General features: G+C 39.4%; 1 protein-coding gene across 1 annotated transcript; it reads right to left on the bottom strand.

Moving 5' to 3' along the window:
• Window positions 1-7,448: 7,448 nt before the first annotated feature.
• On the bottom strand, window positions 7,449-16,121 carry LOC121421448 (UDP-glucuronosyltransferase 2C1-like). The gene is made up of 5 exons (XM_041616140.1): window positions 14,959-16,121; window positions 12,353-12,409; window positions 9,574-9,739; window positions 8,368-8,587; window positions 7,449-7,847 (listed from the first exon to the last, which is right to left on the bottom strand). Exons 1-5 carry the CDS (start codon window positions 15,835-15,837, stop codon window positions 7,568-7,570), a joined length of 1,602 nt encoding a protein of 533 aa, XP_041472074.1. The 5' UTR covers window positions 15,838-16,121; the 3' UTR covers window positions 7,449-7,567.
• Window positions 16,122-20,271: the final 4,150 nt, after the last annotated feature.

The raw sequence follows: 20,271 nt of genomic DNA, 5'->3' as shown, positions 1-20,271 counted from the left end.
GCGGGCAAATTTCAGTTTATAACAATATTATATATGATTCATTTTTATCCTTTTAACGACTTGACAAGATATATAATTAAGCGACATCCGAAATTATGTACGGCGTAAGTAGTATAAGGTTGTCTCCAGCGTCATGACGTAATGTTACGTAACCCTCATGAATATTAATGAGGGTCATGAATATTAATGAGGGTCGTGAATACATAATGAGGGTGTCTTGGGCGTCATGACGTCACACGAGCCCTAGGCTCAACCCTAGCCGTAACCCTAACCGTAAGAGTACCAGCAACTGCAACCCTACCCGAAACCCTAACCCTTAATGTACCAGCAACCCTAACCATACCCCAAACCCTAATCTATCGATGTCACTGACGTCAGGCAATGACATGGACGACATCGATAATGACATCGTTGGATTGGAACAGGGGTAACATGATGAGGAAAAACGATAATTAAAAGGCGACAGTTTCGTCATTTGGTTATTTTCATCATTTTGATAATTCTGTCATTTCGTCATTATTTGCTATTCTGCCATTTGTCAATCGGTCAGTTATTCATTTTCTCGTGCTGCCATTTCGTCATTCTATCCTTTACAGGGAATAGGGTGGAAAAAGGGAGGATCGATCGGCAAGGGAGGAGCCCTGGGGGACAAGTATCTGTCTTTACATTATTGTACAATTCGTCATTTTCATACCATCGTTTATTTTTTCTCTCGTTTTGTCAAGTTGATAATTCTGTCATTCGGCCATTTGGTAATTATTCTAGCATTCGTCGATCGGTCACTAATTTATTTCTCGTTCAACCATTCGGTCATTTCGCCGATTTATCATTTTCTTCGTTCCATTATACGCTGTTGTTCCGTTTTTAACAGTTTCCTAAAGAAATTGTTTCTTTGAAAATCAAGAAACATATGCATCATTTTGTTTTACTTTGTTTAATTTGTCTATTTATCATTGTGGAGCGTTGTGGCCCAGTGGATTAGTCTTCGGACTTTGAAACAGAGGGTCGTGGGTTCGAATCCGAGCCATGGCGTAATTTCCTTCAGCAAGAAACTGATCCACAATGTGCTGCACTCAGCCCAGGTGAGGTAAATGGGTACCGGTAGGAAGTAATTCCTTAAAAAGCTGTGTGCGCTATGAACGCCTAGCTTAGCCGGGCAATCATAGGAGCGCCTTGAGCACCTAACAAGGTGGATATGTGCGCAATATAAATACCCTATATTATTATTATTATTGTACAATTTGTCACTTTAATGTCATATGTTTGTGTTAATTCCATGACATCGTTTTTATTTTTATTCTCGTTACGTCATTTTGATAATTGTCGATCAGTCAATTGTTCATTTTCTCCTGTCATTCGGCCATTTCGTCGTTTTGTCATTTTCTTCCTTACGTTACGACTTCGTTTCATTACTAAAAACAGTTTCCAAAAGAAATGGTATCTTTGAAAATAAAAAGATATAAGAAAACAAACTAGATGGTCATCATGCGTATATACAATGATTGTTCATCTTCTACTCCCTCCTTATAATCATGTTCATACTTGTCAGATGATTCATAACAGTTATTATAATGTTATAATATACTGGGAGAAATATATCTCCCACCCCACGTTTCACATCCATGTCAACGATTCAAGGAAAACAATATTGCTGCCTCGTATTTTCACGCATTTTCATACACGCGAAGTCTTCATTAATTATGGTCATGACACCATTTCCTCATTATTACATTTTATCATTTAGTCATTTGGGCATTGTTATTTAATTCAATTTTATTCCGTCCTTCAATCCTCTCATCATTTTACCATTTTCACCATTTTTGTTTTCATTTTCTCATATCACCAGTCATCATTCGCAAGATCGTATTTCCTTCCAGTCTATCTAGACATAGTTCAAAATTGAGTTGGTACTGTTCTCGTCATTTTGATAATCCTGTCGTTCAAATCGGTGTCAACGGCGTTCAGTAATTGCCGCTCCTTGCGCCGGCAACGGCGTTATGCACTTCCGTATTGCAACGTTGTAACGTTACTTGCATGCGACATCATGGGCAAATTTGCAAACACTACAAAAAGTACAGATTCAGCCATTTCTTTTCATTTTGCGAGTTAGGAGCCATCAAGTCAACAGGATGAATAACCTCGATATATCAAAACGATACGGCTGTTCACTGTGCCATAGAACGTATAGTCGTAAATATGACATGAAAAGGCATCAACAAAATGCACACCCTGAAATGGAAAATGCTCATGATTATGCTGAAAATGAATACGAGGATGAAGATTCCAAAAACGAGGACAGTCATAGTGATGACGAGGGAGTAGAAACGAGTCATTCAGAAAGAGATGATGATACAGAGGACGACGAATCTTCTAACCCAGAGACACCTGACATGGACGACCCAGCAGACAACCTAGCTTATCAAGAATGGTACGCAGAGGCGATGGCAGCTACCGAGCAATTGAGGAATGAAAAGTACGACAAATACATCTCCAATGGAATGAGTGATGAAGAAGCCAAAGAAAAGGCTCATGTGAAAGTTCTTTGGGCCGTCAAACGGATCTTTTTCGACCGCTACTCTAATTTTTTGAGACAAAGTTTGTACCTCGAAGAGGACGACACGAATCAGGAAATAATTTCTGATCTCTCGGAAAAAGTAGAAAGTGGCATGAACGTTCGGAAAGCAGTACAACGAGTCTTAGCAAGACAAGGAACCAAGTTCGATGGATTATTCCAATATCAAGCTGAAGAGGATGATGGTGATAATGATGATGATGAGATGGAAGAAACCGAAGAAATTCATTACTAAAATACTGCATTGATTGAATTAGTACGATATATCGAGTCCGTTCTTAGGGAGGAAAGAAATAATGCATATTCATTAAATTAACTGATACGAGTTTAATACCCTCTAAAAATACCATTCTATATGTGATTACCCGGTGTTCTGTGTAATAAACATAAATTAAAATAAGTTTATCCAAGATTTCTGTTTCTTAGTGTGTTTGCGTTGTATGTGTTTCATATTTTTTTCATTATATTTGGCCAGCTTTACACATGGTGCTTTACCATAATAAATAAACTTAATTGGATATCCTAGAGAGACAAATAATATACGTAGCAATTCAATTTTGAACTATGTCTAGATAGAGTGGAAGGAAATACGATCTTGCGAATGATGACTGGTGATATGAGAAAATGAAAACAAAAATGGTGAAAATGGTAAAATGATGAGAGGATTGAAGGACGGAATAAAAATTGAATTAAATAACAATGCCCAAATGACTAAATGATAAAATGTAATAATGAGGAAATGGTGTCATGACCATAATTAATGAAGACTTCGCGTGTATGAAAATGCGTGAAAATACGAGGCAGCAATATTGTTTTCCTTGAATCGTTGACATGGATGTCGAACGTGGGGTGGGAGATATATTTCTCCCAATATATTATAACATTATAATAATTGTTATGAATCATCTGACAAGTATGAACATGATTATAAGGAGGGAGTAGAAGATGAACAATCATTGTATATACGCATGATGACCATCTAGTTTGTTTTCTTATATCTTTTTATTTTCAATGATACCATTTCTTTTGGAAACTGTTTTTAGTAATGAAACAAAGTCGTAACGTAAGGAAGAAAATGACAAAACGACGAAATGGCCGAATGACAGGAGAAAATGAACAATTGACTGATCGACAATTATCAAAATGACGTAACGAGAATAAAAATAAAAACGATGTCATGGAATTAACACAAACATATGACATTAAAGTGACAAATTGTACAATAATAATAATAATATAGGGTATTTATATTGCGCACATATCCACCTTGTTAGGTGCTCAAGGCGCTCCTATATTACCCGGCTAAGCTAGGCGTTCATAGCGCACACAGCTTTTTAAGGAATTACTTCCTACCGGTACCCATTTACCTCACCTGGGCTGAGTGCAGCACATTGTGGATCAGTTTCTTGCTGAAGGAAATTACGCCATGGCTCGGATTCGAACCCACGACCCTCTGTTTCAAAGTCCGAAGACTAATCCACTGGGCCACAACGCTCCACAATGATAAATAGACAAATTAAACAAAGTAAAACAAAATGATGCATATGTTTCTTGATTTTCAAAGAAACAATTTCTTTAGGAAACTGTTAAAAACGGAACAACAGCGTATAATGGAACGAAGAAAATGATAAATCGGCGAAATGACCGAATGGTTGAACGAGAAATAAATTAGTGACCGATCGACGAATGCTAGAATAATTACCAAATGGCCGAATGACAGAATTATCAACTTGACAAAACGAGAGAAAAAATAAACGATGGTATGAAAATGACGAATTGTACAATAATGAAAAGACAGATACTTGTCCCCCAGGGCTCCTCCCTTGCCGATCGATCCTCCCTTTTTCCACCCTATTCCCTGTAAAGGATAGAATGACGAAATGGCAGCACGAGAAAATGAATAACTGACCGATTGACACATGGCAGAATAGCAAATAATGACGAAATGACAGAATTATCAAAATGATGAAAATAACCAAATGACGAAACTGTCGCCTTTTAATTATCGTTTTTCCTCATCATGTTACCCCTGTTCCAATCCAACGATGTCATTATCGATGTCGTCCATGTCATTGCCTGACGTCAGTGACATCGATAGATTAGGGTTTGGGGTATGGTTAGGGTTGCTGGTACATTAAGGGTTAGGGTTTCGGGTAGGGTTGCAGTTGCTGGTACTCTTACGGTTAGGGTTACGGCTAGGGTTGAGCCTAGGGCTCGTGTGACGTCATGACGCCCAAGACACCCTCATTATGTATTCACGACCCTCATTAATATTCATGACCCTCATTAATATTCATGAGGGTTACGTAACATTACGTCATGACGCTGGAGACAACCTTATACTACTGGCGTATACACGGGGGAACACTGGACCCATCCCCTCCTCAAAGTTTTATTAACAAGGAAAAAAAAACAGGAGAAAAGGAAACGGAGGATGATGAAATATTGTACTTTTGATCACAAAATTGGAACTTCATTTTAAAAACGTCAACATTCTTTCTGTCTCTATTCGTTAGCAAGTGACTTTAACGAAACGTTTTCGCCATACTGTATGTTGTGCCCCTTCTAAAAATATTTCGCTCAATACATCATCAATGATTAGCAATTCCGAAAATTCGATTTCAGATTCATTCAATTCCCAAATTTCGCTCATCCGAAGATTTGTTATTCTGAAATAAGGTGCAATATTCCAAATGCCAGTTGATTCGAAACCGAAAAAAGTAAGCTATTCTGAACGATCGCCTATCCAATATTGCAATAAAAGTCGTTATTCTAAGGGCCTCTACTGTGCGAAAATTAAATAACGTTTTCATGTGTTTTCATATAAACGAGTCCGAAAAAAAACAAGGGTCGTCACGAATAAGGTACGATAATACACTGAAGCAGAGGCGTCGATTATGGGGGGGCAGGGGGGGCGATCGCCCCACCAATGAAAATATTGGGGGGCAAACCTATCATTTTGCCCCCCCCCCCCAATAATTCCGCATGTGCTAAAAATAAAATAAGATTGTAATGTTACACAGAAATCAGCAAGCGAGATTGAGATACACAACTCGTTCTTCGTCTGAGATCGTGCTCAAAATGTCCACTTTTCAGATTGGAATATCAAAAAAATTTCAGCTCGCGCTTCGCGCTCGCATCATTTTTGTAACAAAAACCCATACTTTCCATGATTAAATAGGTGAATATGGTCCCGTTTTCAGTTCTAAACCTCAAAAGAACTCCCACTTCGATTTGCAATAATTTTTGTTGGATATATATATCTTGTTCTTTATTAAAAAACGTCCATTAAATTTAATTTTTTTTTTCAGATCGGAATATCAAAATTTTCAGCTCGCGCTTCGCGCTCGCATTAATCTGCTGGTGAGATATATATGTGTGTGTGTGTGTGTGTGTATACACATATATATATGTACACATATATATAGGCATATGTGTGTGTTTGTGTGATCGAGCGCCTTTGGAAAATTGATTCATGATTTTGCCCCCCCCCCCAATCTGAAAAATGGATCGAGGCCCCCTGCTCTGAAGTTAGGAAGAAGAATTTGCAATAACGAACCCAAGGCTTTCTTTAAGAACTTTAATTCCATTTTCGGAATAACGGTACTGTGTAAAATAAGGAATCCTACATATTTTTTTTATTAATGCCACAAATGTTCGGATTAGCGACTAGATCTATGCGACATTCGGAAAATCGAAACCTGTAGCACTTTGTTTTGTTTTACTGTTTATTAGCTTTTCTTCGGATTAATGAACCTTTGAAATATCGAAACTTCGGAATAGCTATCTGTGAATATCCTTAAATGTAATGACTTTTTTTGTTTCGTGTAGGCCTATATGTTTTCTTTTAAAAGCTCAGTTGTGTAGGGGGTAGATGTACTTTTATTAACCCGGGTAATTTTTGTGATTTTCGAAGTCGATGTATCGAAAAGATACTTAAAACCACACGACTCAAAGCTAAACAAACAACAGTTTTATGGCCGTGTTTGTGTGTGTGTGGGGGGGGGTTGAGGGAGTTTATTGTATGAGCGTGTGTGGGTGTGTGTGTGTGCAGCAGGGCATGAGGGTGCCCGCGCATACATGTGTGTGTTTATGATTTTCGATGAAATGAAGTGTTTATATCTTTGATTCTTTAAGTCAGAATAAGCGTTATCCACATCTAGAGACTTTCCTCTACATTTAAAAATGGATAAAGATATCTTGTGCTAGTATACCACCTTCGACAAAAGTGTATCGAATTTAAGTAGTTTGATCTCGATAACATACGTTGAATATGATGAAAACATCTATTACATCGAAAGTAGCAGTTGGGATTGTATGTTGGGCCCGTAACACAAAACTTAGTAATAATCGTATAACATTTTTCTACGATCGATTCCGTTGACTATGATATACAATCCGTCGTAAAAATCAAGCTTAATTACGATCAATCGCTAACCTTTGTGTTACGGGACCCTGGTTGTCTAAGTCTGTTGCACAGACGGTCGAATTTCCATTTCGTCTATACTTACCTTCTCACACTTTCTCATTTGATTTGGTTCATGCACAGTTCATCTCATCACACACTGGTTACATGATTAGACAAAGGTTTGCAATCAATCGCTAAATACCAATGACCAATCAAGATCATCGTTGCACGCGCACTCTGTTTAAAATACTGACCACGAACCAATCGGTGCGGTTCTTTCATACTTGAAATTCATCGCAAACCTTTGTGTTACGGAGCCCAGGTGAATGTTAGAGGTAATATAGCCTAATTTGACCTAATACAAAATAGTGACTAGACTATTATACTATCAAGAGGCGATTCGACCAAAGTTAGTAGACGAACTGTTCGAACTAGGATAAAACCTCTTGGCATGAAACCAAACGGACGTGAAGCAACGTGTACCAAGCACCAATTTACCCATACCAAGTTGTTCGTATAAATATTGCCTTCAATTAAGATCATTTAGGAAGAAAAAATGTGTTCATAGGCCTAAATCCAAGAAATTCTTAGTCTTTCTTTGATTTTGTGTTTCTTCTTGCGCACAACCGGCAACAGCAGCTGCACACGACCCACCTCACGGTGAAGATCACCATCAAGAACACCAACAATAAAAAGAGTACAACGTCGATAGATTCTCGCTGGAGAAAGTTGAGTTCCAGAGCTCTGGATCGGAGATGGCCACCGCCGAATTTCAAGACGTGTTCGACCCAGTAGACTACCGTCTCTTGAGGCGAGGCTAGCTGATCTTTCATGATGGCGGATGCGCGTGCTGCGTTGGTCCGATATCTGAAAAGAAAATAAGATGAAGCTGAAAGTGATTATAAGAGTTTTCGAGTTGGGCGATTCAAACATCATAGCTCACTCATGGTCTGCTCTGCTATACGTCACTGCTTTTTTTTTTTTTGGCTTGTCATTTTTTTTTGGCGGACGGTTTTGCATCCCCTGTGGAAAATCCTTGGTACGGTACTGCCGTCGACATTTGGCTTCGGCCCTTTCTTAGATATATTTCCTTTCTCACTTTTATCATAGCCTCTGAAAAGAACTTTTAAACATGTTGAATGCTGGACATGTCAACTGAGAAGATTCCATTCACGCGCGAAGCGTGCCGTGAAAAAATCCATCCTCTACCAAAAACTTATCACTATTGGGCCAAAATGCGTTTCCCTTCCCAAGTTATTAAGAAAAGGGGCTGCCACTGCCCCATCGGGTCTTTTCTGGCGCCCTCAGCTGTTATTGCTAAACTTTCCACATTGAACTTGCGTCGGAGGAAACACATCGGCTCTTATTAAAGGAATTCTATAAGTACTTAGGGTTGGTGAGGATATCGTTGACAGCCTCCCTGAATTCTTCTTCGGTTAAAGTATTCTTATCAACGGCCCGTCCGAATCCCTTGGCTTCTACTCTGGCTGCATTGCCCATCTGGTCAGCTGCCAGCGGCATGAGGAGGAGAGGGACGCCGTGGGTTGTTGCTTCATAAACACCCGCCGCTCCGCCGTGGTAGATCATCATCCTCGCTTTGGGGTGGCCTGTTTTATAAGTTTGATTGATCGGAGTTGTTATTTTTCCCAGGAAAAAAAGATAATGAAGGCCCCTACGTCTTTAGAAGAATTAGTACGCATCGTCTATTACGGTCAGAGCTATCTAATGAAGATGTTGACATAGGTCTATAAAAAGGTCTATTTTTGTATAAGACAATATATCTGTGCCCTACCGAGAAGTTCATTTGATCATTCTAAAATACATTTTTCAAAATACCATCATTATTTATGCACTACAGTGCATGGCCCTACGCAGAATTTTTGTTCCGGGGGGGGGGAATTTCGAAGAAATTGGAAAGTGGTGAATTAAAGCGACCAACCTGAAATGAGGGCGTTTTGCATTTTCTAAAGTGAACTTAAAAGATTTCGTGAACGCTCTTGGTGAATCTTTTGTTTGGATTAATCTTTTGATTTGGGGATACTGCCCCCCCCCCCCCTGCTTCGTAGGTCTACGGCCAAACCAAAGTCTGAAGCATTTAGATTAGGGAGAATGAGGATGACAAAATATATTGGAATCAGCTATATATTTTGTCCAACGATTCCATTCATTTACAAAGTAAAAACAAAAGAAAATAAAAGGTGTAATGTAGTCAGCTATGTCAATCCGAAAGTAGATTTTCTTTTCCTCTTCAACATGTTCAATAGGTTATATCTAATTCCAATATACCATTATATTCAATGATTTGACTTTTGTGACTGCAGTAGCACTACAATAGCATGAACACTGCAGAAACGCCGGTGTGGTGTTAATTTAACACCAGCCCGGTATCTATTTCGGTCCACACCAGAAGGTGTTGAAACATCAGTTAAGAATCAAGCTGATATTGGTTTAACACTAATTGATATTGCTTAATGTCATATTGGTGGTAGCCTAACGCCAAACCGCTGGGCTTTTTTTCAATACCTCTCTGGTGTGGACCGATACAGAGATTTCAGACTGGTGTTAATCTAACACCGACGTTTTTGCAGTATACCTAGCAAATCATTCTGTGGTAGCCAATCAGATATGAGTGTATTATTTCCCACGTTGTCAGGCCTTCTTCCTTTATATCGCCACAGCACCCTCTGCGGCAGTTCGCTGAAAATCTTTGCGATCGATTCGGCCAACCCCTCGTTCTGGAGTGACGTCACAGCCGAACCCTGTAAGGAAGTCAAGTTGAAAATGAAGTATTCAAATGCCCCAAAAATGATTTGATATATCAATAACAATTTCTTTCTATATTGGAGTTAATAAACAAAACAAAACGATTTGGTTTAATTACGCGTTATGTTTGGGCCTATACTGTCACTGATCGGGTAGGCCGCGTCCATCCACAAAAGGAAGTACCTTTGAGTTTCTATAGTAAATGGGGCAAATGTGTCCTTGTTATTCGGTGGAAATATCTTTTTTATTATAAAGCTACTTGCTTTTGAAGCGACTATAATTCAGGTTCATAACTCATTCCATTAGCATCTTATTGACCATGCAGAAAACATCCAAAATCAAAATAAGGATCAATTTTATTTCATTTCTTTATTAATTTTATTTACCCGGGATGGCCTTCTCAGAGCAACTGTGTTTGAAAAAATTAGTATTGCTTCTTTTTGTCAGTGGATTGCAGTATTGTTTATAATTATTTTAAACATAATTTGTGTACAGTAATTTCATATGTGTATTATATATGGACATGCACTCTCTCACCTTAACCATGCTAATCTTTAGTTATACTTATAGCAATAGCGTCTATAGAGTACCGTCAGTTGCCATTGTGTCATGGCGGCCTGATTGTAAACTTAATTTTTTAAAGAACTAAACAAATGAACCTGCCGAATAAAAGCATGTGTTTCGCTAATGAGAAAGATGGCTTCCATCGGAATTTGTATCACTTGCAAGTTGCAACCTATTTTTTAGACGGATCCAAATCACTTGCAAATACAAATGTGTATAGACGATCGTCAGTTGCGACCAAGGGCGCCGGAAGCGGGGGGGCAGGGGGGGCACTTGCCCCCCCAAATAAAATTTTTGGGGGGCAAAACGAGATTTTGCCCCCCAACGTGCCCCCCTGAAAGATGAAAAATGATAAATTATTTAAGGACAAAAGTAAATGAAGGCACTTTTCTGCCTGAAAATTGTCATTTCCATTGTCAAAAATGAAAAAATTTTGCCCCTAACGGGGCAAATACATTATCTAGTAAGCCTCGCTTCTTTTGACGAACAGTTCCTCTGTGAAACATAGCTTTGATTAGCCACTTTTCCATCTTATTACAGTGTGATCACGTTTAACCTTTTAATGAATACATTTCAAACTAAAAGCGAATGGCAAATTGATAGTGATCCACCAATGATTAGGTTTATAATTCTATGATGCTGGCTGTGTCGTCTAACAAACGCGCGGTCGCCCAGAAACGCTCAGACCGGAGCCGATATAACTAACGCGCGTGAACACTAGTTACTCGAGCAAGATAAGGAATCTATGTCATAGCTGTCAAGCCCAGAAACCATAACATCTCGAGAAACTTGTTTCAATTATTTCATTTTCAACGAAATATAAATTGAGCCAATGCAGTGATAACAAGAGAACCGTGTTGGCTCAGTCGGTAACACGTCTGCCCGTCGAAGTCGAAATCGTAGGTTTTGAACTTCGTTATCAGAAAATTGCACTCAGAATAATCAAGTGTAGAGGATTATAATCTATAATTTTTAAAAATGGTGAATCCCACTCGAAAGCAACTTAGAGATAATGTTTAGACATGAAAAAAATAAAATCATCTGTGAAAGTGTCTTCTTGAACGGACTCATATTATCCGAGATGTGAATAAAAATATAAAGAATATAAAAAAAAATAGCGTTACAGTAGTGCTCTACTATAAAAAAATCTTAAAGATATTTTCACAGCCCCGTATTTTCCTCTATTCCTTTTCATTGGCATGATTGGAAGGCGTTTTGTCTGATACTATTTCAGCTCATATATAGCACTTATGCATTTTAGATTCCAAAACTTCTTCCCATTACCTGTTACTAATCAGATCGAGATGGCAGCTATATGTTCTCTGGTTTATCCCAGCTTTTGTTATTCATGGACGTTTGCAAAAATATATATAAAAAAAACCGGGAGTGGGTGGGGCTGCAAGACCTAAATTTTCGAAGAAACGTAAGAGCGAGGGGATTTGTGATGGGGGAGCTTTTGCATTTTCTAGAATGAAATTGAAGGATTTCGTGCACACTTTTGGTGAATTTTGCCCTCTCGATCGGCGGCCCCCGGCTGCTTACAGTCATGTTTGTCATCTTAAAGTCTTTAAAAGGCCTATATTACACTAGTTTGAAACAATTTCGTTTGCAATAAGGCTCGTAATTTGCTGGAACTGCGACCCTGGTCTTGAAGAAACACCAGGATGGGTCAGAAGGGAGGAAACAGAAGGAGCTAAAAGAACTCCAAGACTGTTTAATTCTCGAGAAATTTATTTTTGAATGCACTTAGAAACGCAACTTTTATACTCCATTTTTACACAAAATCCTTACCGTGGGGGGGGTCCCATAGCCTCTCCCGCTCGATCGCTTCGGTATCTCACGCTGTCAAAAATATTGTGCCCCCTTCGGGATTTTGCCCCCCCAAAACTGAAAGTGTTCCGGCGCGCCTGCTTGCGACTATGTTAAGAACGAGTCCGCCATGACACCATGGCAACTGACGTCACACTTCGGTACTCTATTCTACATTTTGAAGAGTTTAATTAATCTAGAATCATATAGTGTGTATCAAAACATGCATTACTAACCAGTGTGAAAATAATAAATCCATGTTCTCCAGAACCTTCCACGAACTCTTCCAAATTCTGAAACATTAAACAAAACCAGATAAAGCCCATAGGTTTGTTGTCAGATGATTGTAATAATTGTGATTACTGATGATTTAAAAAAAAGGTCCTATCATTAAAAAAACAAAGAAGGCATTCGCAGTTCGAAAATTTCACACCAAGCAGACTGGAAGCAATTCTGGAAGGGTTGTAAACAACCCATTGCATTCATTGCATGGGTTCATCGTTTGGGAAGTGGGTGCTAATGTCATACATTCTCGACTGCGCGAAGCGCCTTAGAATTTATGGGATGAAACTCGAAAACGAGGGACAAAGAGATCGAGCTTGTCATGATAGCACTTTTGATCTTCCAATTATGAAAAAAGGGCTTCGGTACACAATTCTGGTAATTTTTCTTTAAGTTTTCAGCAGTAAGTGTAGCTCCTCCCCCGCTGACGTCTCTCTTGTTTCATACGTATAGTGTAAGTTTTGGAGGGGCGATCGAACGAAATTCTGGGCGATGTGCAATATTCTATCGGAGATGGTGCTATTTCGTGCATCAACAAAGGTAAAATTTAGTCAAATACATGACGTTACCCTAAAGACACGGAAAGACAAATGGGACGGGTTTTAATTCGTATTAATTACAAATCTGTATTACTTCAGTGCCAAAGTCATACAGCAATTATTATGAAGTTCAACTGAAAAGAAAAAACCTTGGATAGGGCTTGGCGGTTATACCTCCAATTTGATTCCAGTTTGGAGCAGTGGGTTGGGCTAAATTCGGGAGAATGAGAGCTAAATCTGCTTGCCCACACCTTTCACGTGAAGACAAATCTGGAAGACAAATCTGGACATAATATTTAGCACTCTTTTGATCGATTTTATATGGCGGGTTATGGCGTATTCAAGAAGAGGGTGTGCTACGAAACGTAGGAAAGTGTTTTGAAGTCTTTCCAGTAATGAAATCCTGTCAGTGGAGGTTGTAAACAGACTGAACGGACTGTATGAGGACGGGATGGGTATTCCACAATGATCTTCTAGCTGTTAAAACGAAATACCTACAAGATGGGCTGACAACAGTAAACGAAACTTCTGCAAGATGCCAGTCACAACGGCATTATATACATGCAATGTCAAGATCAAGTCAAATTTTTTCCTCTTTCCAATGTTTCCTGGTATTCAAACAAGGCAATGCAACCTTCGTATCCAAACTGCAGCTTTTCACATATCTTTTGGTCTTTTTCAAGGACTGTTAGCTTCTTGCCATTCACGAGAAGGGTCACGACTTCCTCTTCGACTTCCTCTAGATCCTCTCTGGAACGTGAGCTCTGGAAGAAGAAGAAGATGCTATCCGTCACTGCTTCTGATGATATCCCTTTGATGGTCTTGTTCTCAGGTGCGAGGAGGACGACCTGATGTCCTGGCTATTAGAGGTTCAGCCACAGAAGACATCTTTCACCAAATGTCTGCTCGTTTAGGGGTGTAGAGTGTGGCCATGGCGAGCCTGATCTTTGCTCCACTGGCCACCAGAAAGAACACCAACACCACAAACACTACGAGCAGTGTTGATGATTTTACAACCGGGTCATCACTCTATTTTGGCAGTAACCATGGTAATGTAGTTGTGTTGTCTTTGACAAGATTAGAATGTTCTTTTTTTAACCGAGATATAGACTATGAGATTTCGCCGAGCCATATGGACGATAATAAATAGACACTTACGAATTATTATTATGTAAACACTTCCAGTGATTGTTGGCCCACAACAGGTTCGCACGCAATTATATAAAAAGAGCAAAGAGCATAAACGGGCAGCACTACAGCAAGTGGTGGGGAGGGGGGCAGTCACCCTGCCCCCGAATCTGTTTTAAGAAGTGAACAAAAAATAAAATAGACGAAGCAAAAGAGGAAGAAATTGAAGAAAGAAATAGAGAATTATTTTAATAAGAGAAGTATAATTCGTGTTAACTCTATCCTGTTAAAAAAATTTAAAAAAGGGTCACCCCCCTGCATGAAAATACACTGGCATGGGAGCAATGGATTTCAAAGTTCATTTCCCGTGTTAATGGTCGTACGGCCGAAGGCGGGTTTTGATCGTTGCTAATGCTGATCTAAGTCACGAACGACTTTACATACACCATGTACGTGACTGGCTCTTTGGTGCCACCTGAGAATCTCAATCATCATTTAAATTCCCTACAGTTAATTCTAAAATTTCGATCTTTGCCTTTATAATCGAAAGTCTTGTTTTAAAATTTGACGAGGGCAATAATGAAAAAAAATTAGGCCTACTTCGTCATACCAAGGAGATATCACCTCTTACTTTCTCCTTGGTCATACCACTACATTATAACAAGAAAGTTTTGGGCATATATCAAACAGAGCATTTCTCAGTCGTTGGTAAAGATATGCGTTAGGAATAAGATGTGCTTGATGATCACCGTCCTAATTATGAAACTATAAAGTATATCGTTACCTTCAAAAACAAGAAAGAAAGGGAAGATTAATCCAAATTAATATTTTCATAATCGCAATGCCACATAACTCCCCTGCCAAGATTGCATGACACGCCCCTCGTTGCTTACCTTAGTAAGTGGCTGAGAAGGCTTAGCCGTGATGCCCCCAATGGATATCCAGTTGGGTGCAAGGGGCTGAGGGTAGTCCAAGGCGAAGCTTAAATAAACGAACGCCAACTCTGCCCGACCCATAAGCTGACGCAGGGTAAGATCTGGACGGATGTTCATTTGTTTCTTGATTTCCCTTAGGCGGTAAGTAGTGATAAATTCTATCAGGGGCTGGGCCACGCAGCGGATGAGAATGTTCTGTAGGCGGTCTTTGAAAGGCATTCTATCGGATTGAGTGAAGGATGAGATGATACTGAAGGGAACATAGGACGAAGGGACTGGAATTCCAAAGTGATCCTCAGTAACCACCAACGACCGTCTTGCTGGGCTAATCAAAATGAAAGGGATTTTAAGGTATTCCGCCAGAAGGGCATCACAACCCACAATAGGCATGGTGAGAATCAGATCGAAGTTCGCCTTCTTGAGGCTGTCCAAGGTTGCACGGTCTTCGAAGAGGTTGGAACATCCTTCTCCAAGCAGATGTAAATGCTGCCTGAAGAGCTGGAAGACTGCGATGGGATTGCTCTGGCTGAGTTGATGTTGCACTCCTGTAAGATTGTTCATGAACTCCTCGTGTTCTGCCTTGGTCCGGGAGCTTTCGAAGAAGATCTTGTCGGTAACAGCTCCAGTGGACAAGCCTTTCGTTATTTTGTTTTTAGGGGCGAGCAGAACTACCTGGTGACCTGCTTCAACCAGAGGTTCTGTGACAGCGGACATGACGATGTGTTGACTTGGAGTATTGATAACAGAAGACATTGCACATAGAATTTTTGCTCCCAAAGAAGGTGAGATGGAAGCAACCAAGCTAACCATCAACATTAAACCTCGTTGGATATTCATGGTTTCACGTGTATATGTTTTCAGCAGCCAGAACAAATCTTTATCCTATTCCCCCTTCACCCGATCATTGGGTTCCCGATATTGGATTAATAGGCGAGATAGAGAACCCTAAGGTGCAGACTCCTGATGTAGACTTAATAAACCCTCATTTTTTCTTAACACGAGCAATAGCACGTAGCCTATTTAGTTTCCAGGCGGAGAAGGTGATGATGTACAAAACACAGAAAGAATATACGATTAAATACTGTTTAAGTACAAAGTTCAAGTCGGTATAAACGTAAACATTTTGCTTAGAACGAGGGCAAACCTGTTCGATGTCGTGTTTCCGTAGGCCTATGATCTGATATGGCAAGGTCCGATCTGGGTTTTTTTTTAGCGAACTTTGACTCGGATCAATATAAGGATGTATGTTTACACTAGACAGTTTCCTGTAAGCGATGCAGATGACCTAAATCTGAACGGTGAGTTTCAATCTGATGATAAACACAAGAGCGGATCAAGGGTAGTGGCGTACCGTGGGTCAGGGCCAAGGGCGCCGGAAGCGGGGGGGGGGGGCAGGGGGGCACTTGCCCCCCCCAAGAATTTTTTTGGGGGGGGCAAAACGAGATTTTGCCCCCCCCCCCATGTGCCCCCCTAAAAGTAGAAAAATTATATTATTTAAGGTCAAAAGTAAAAGATGAAGGCACTTTTCTGCCTAAGAATTGTCATTTCCATTGTCAAAAATGAAAAAAATTCGCCCCTGACGGGGCAATTACACATCACAGTAAGCCTTGCGTCTTTTGACGAATATGTCCCTCTGTGAAACATACCTTTGATAAGCTTTCCATCTTTTTACAGTGTGATACCGTTTAACATTTTAATGAATACATTTCAGACTAAAACCGAATGGCAAATTGAAAGTGGTTCACCAATGCTGTGTCGGCTAACAAATGCGCGGTCGCCCAGAAACGCTCAGACCGGGGTGGTGTTTCATCAATATTTTCGTCCCACAAGTTGTCAGATCTGACAACTTTCGTATCGTGTATTCTGATTGGTTGAGAAGCATTATTACCATAGCAACTGTCGGATAAAACAGGACTTGGCGGATAAAACGTCCGACAAGTCCTTTCATGAAATGCTCCCCGGACCCGATATCACCAACGCGAGTGAACGCTAGTTACTCGAGCAACATATGGAATCGGAAAATAGCTGTAAAACCGAAAAGTTTAAAGAGTTGAGGCTTGAGTAGTTGCTTATTGGATAAATGAGAAGATGCTAGCTTGAGTCGGCGAATGGAGTGCAGAGCAGGAGTACTCATCTATCAACTAATCAAGCCTCTTCAAGTCTTCAACCTTTTCTGGTTTACTGTCTTTATCAGGACTACGCTCATTTGAACAAAAAAATTACTCGACTATCAACTGTCCACTTCCTCCTATCAATTTCACTTCTTCCTCTATCCACTTTTTCGAAAACTCCACAAGGTGTACCGTCAACCACATCCGCTATTGGAATGTAATTGTTTTCTTCTAAATAATGTTACATAATGTACATTATGAACTGCCGTAGTTTGTTAATTCATGATTATTTACAAATGAATATTTCCTGGAATTTGATATTCATCATTTCCTAGTTATGGTCACATTTTCCCCAGAAAATATGTAAAGAAAAAAGAAGATTTTGAAGGGGTCATCCAAAAGTGCTTCCCATGCAGCCATACAAAACATGCCAAAGGAAACACATAAATCGAGTAATGTTATAAATTTTCAGAAAAGTTTAAAATTGTTAGACAATAATTAAGCAGGTCATATTTCTTTTTTCCTCCAGTTACAAAATATGAAACGTTTTGCCTATGCATGGATAATCAGGGACTCTCTCCAATGCTGAGGATAGAAATGATTTAAATAGAATGGGGATTTAAGCGCTTATCGTCGTCTGCCACGTCAGAACAGTATGACATTTTGAATTTAAAAAGACATGTATTTTGTTTCTGTTGTTACGCTTCTTCTGCTTAATACACTCCTTGAAACTTATGATAATTGTACTCTCTCGTATCGTCCGTGTATGTAAATGTACATAAATAAATATTTCTGAAAGGATATTGCATGAAAAATGTAATTTCTGGTATTTTGAGTAAATATAAGCGTATTACGTAATTTAATTGATCAGACACGAAAACCACATTCCGAATTAAGCGATCGTTTTGCGCGTAGATTTCATAGGTTCTCATAAACTCTGAGTATAGTCTTTCGTAGTGAATTCTATGTTTAATTCTCAAGAAATTTATTTTTGAATTCTCTTAGAAACGTAATTTTTAAACTCCATTTTTACACAAAGTCCTTACCGTGGGGGGTCCCACGCCTTCCCCCGCTCGATCGCTTCGGTATCTCACGCTGTCAAAAAAAAAAACTGAAAGGACAAAAGTAAACGATGAAGGCACTTTTCTGCCTAAGAATTGTTATTTCTTTTGTCAAAAATGAAAAAATTTCGCCCCTGACGGGGCAATTACACATCTTAGTAAGCCTTGCGTCTTTTGACGAACATGTCCCTCTGTGAAACATACCTTTTATAAGCCCCTTTTCCATCTTATTACAGTGTGATAACGTATAACCTTTTAAACCCCAAATCCACAGAAAACAAGACCGCTGGTAGACCTTTGAAAGACCATGAATTTTGGTTGATCTTTCAGAGGTCTCTCAATGAACCTACAATGGTCTTTGAGGTCTTACACGAGTCCTGATCAATCTTTCATTGGTCTTCGTGGTCTTCATGGGCTCTAAAACTTGTTGAAACGGTTCAAAACAGTCTTACAACGGTCTTTCAGGAAATTTGTCTTTCAGTGGTCTTTCAGCAGTCTTTCAGCGGTCTTTCGATGAACTTTCAAAGGTCTTCATAGTCTTTCATTGATCTTTCGGCAGTCTCTCAAGATCTTTGCGGAGATCACTGAAAAACTCATTAGAGATCATTGAAAGATCATTGAAGGACCAGGCAAAGTCCATGGAAAGAATTCTGAAAGACCACTTATTGCATAAAAGATCTCTGAAAGACCATTGAAAGATCTCGAGAGGACTAGTCTAAGACAGTAAGACAAGAAATATCCATCAGTCTTTCAGAGTTCTTTGAGGGGTCTTTCTGAGCCATTCCAGAGAGATGACAAATTTCATTGATCTTGAAGACCGCTGTAACACCTCACTAATTTTAAGTTATCAGTGGTCTTTCAATGGTCTCCGTTCTGTGGAATAGGGGCCTATTAAGAAATACATTTCAGACTAAAAACCGAATGGCAAATTTGCAAGCTGGCTGTGTCCGCTAACAAACGCGCGGTCGCCCAGAAACGCTTAGACCGGGGTGGTGTTTCATCAATATTTTCGTCCGACAAGTTGTAAGATCTGACTACTTTCCTGTATTCTGATTGGTTGAGAAGCATTGTTACCATAGTAACTGTCGGATAAAACAGGACTTGTCGGATAAAACGTCCTACAAGTCCTTTCATGAAACGCTCCCCGGACCCGATATCACCAACGCGCGTGAATACGCTAGTTACTCGAGCAACATATGGAATCTGAAAATAGCTGTAAAACCGAAAAGTTTAAAGAATTATAGAGGATTGAGTAGTTGCTCATTGGATAAATGAGAAGATGCTAGCTTGAGTCGGCTCATGGTGTACACATGGTGTACCGTCAACCACATCCGCTGTTGGAATGTAATTGTTTTCTTCTAAATAATATATGTTACATAATGTACATTATGAACTGCCGTAGTTTGTTAGGTCATGATTATTTACAAATGAATATTTCCTGGAATTTGATATTCATCATTTCCTAGTTATGGTCACATTTTCCCCAGAAAATATGTAAAGAAAAATGAAGATTTTGAAGGGGTCATCCAAAAGTGCTTCCCAGCCATACAAAACATGCCAAAGGAAACACATAAATCGAGTAATGTTTTAAATTTTCAGAAAAGTTTTAAATTGTTAGACAATAATTAAGCAGGTCATATTTCTTTTTTCCTCCAGTTACAAAATATGAAACGTTTTGCCTATGCATGGATAATCAGGGACTGACTATCTCCAATGCTGAGTTCAGAAATGATTTGGATAAAGTGGGGATATAAGTGCTTATCGACGTCTGCCACGTCAGAACAGTATGACATTTTGAATTTGAAAAGACATTCATTAGAATGTCGTTTCTGTTGTTACGCTTCTTCTGCTTAATACACTCCTTGAAACTTATGATAATTGTGCTCTCTCGCGTCGTCCGTGTATGTAAATGTACATAAATAAATATTTCTGAAAGGATAATGCATGAAAAATTTCTGGTATTTTGAGTCAATATAAGCGTATTACGTAATTTAAGAGTTGCGTTTAAACGCAAGCCCAAAAATCAATCGCTAGTCCCAAATGCACGCTGTTGATTGGTTGAAAATGAAGTTGCGCATGATTTTTAGAGTTGCAATCGA

Source organism: Lytechinus variegatus, chromosome 9 (assembly GCF_018143015.1).
Source record: "Lytechinus variegatus isolate NC3 chromosome 9, Lvar_3.0, whole genome shotgun sequence".
NCBI lineage: Eukaryota > Metazoa > Echinodermata > Echinoidea > Temnopleuroida > Toxopneustidae > Lytechinus > Lytechinus variegatus.
Note: the sequence above shows the minus strand (reverse complement) of the source record. Positions and strands in the feature narration are given on the sequence as shown.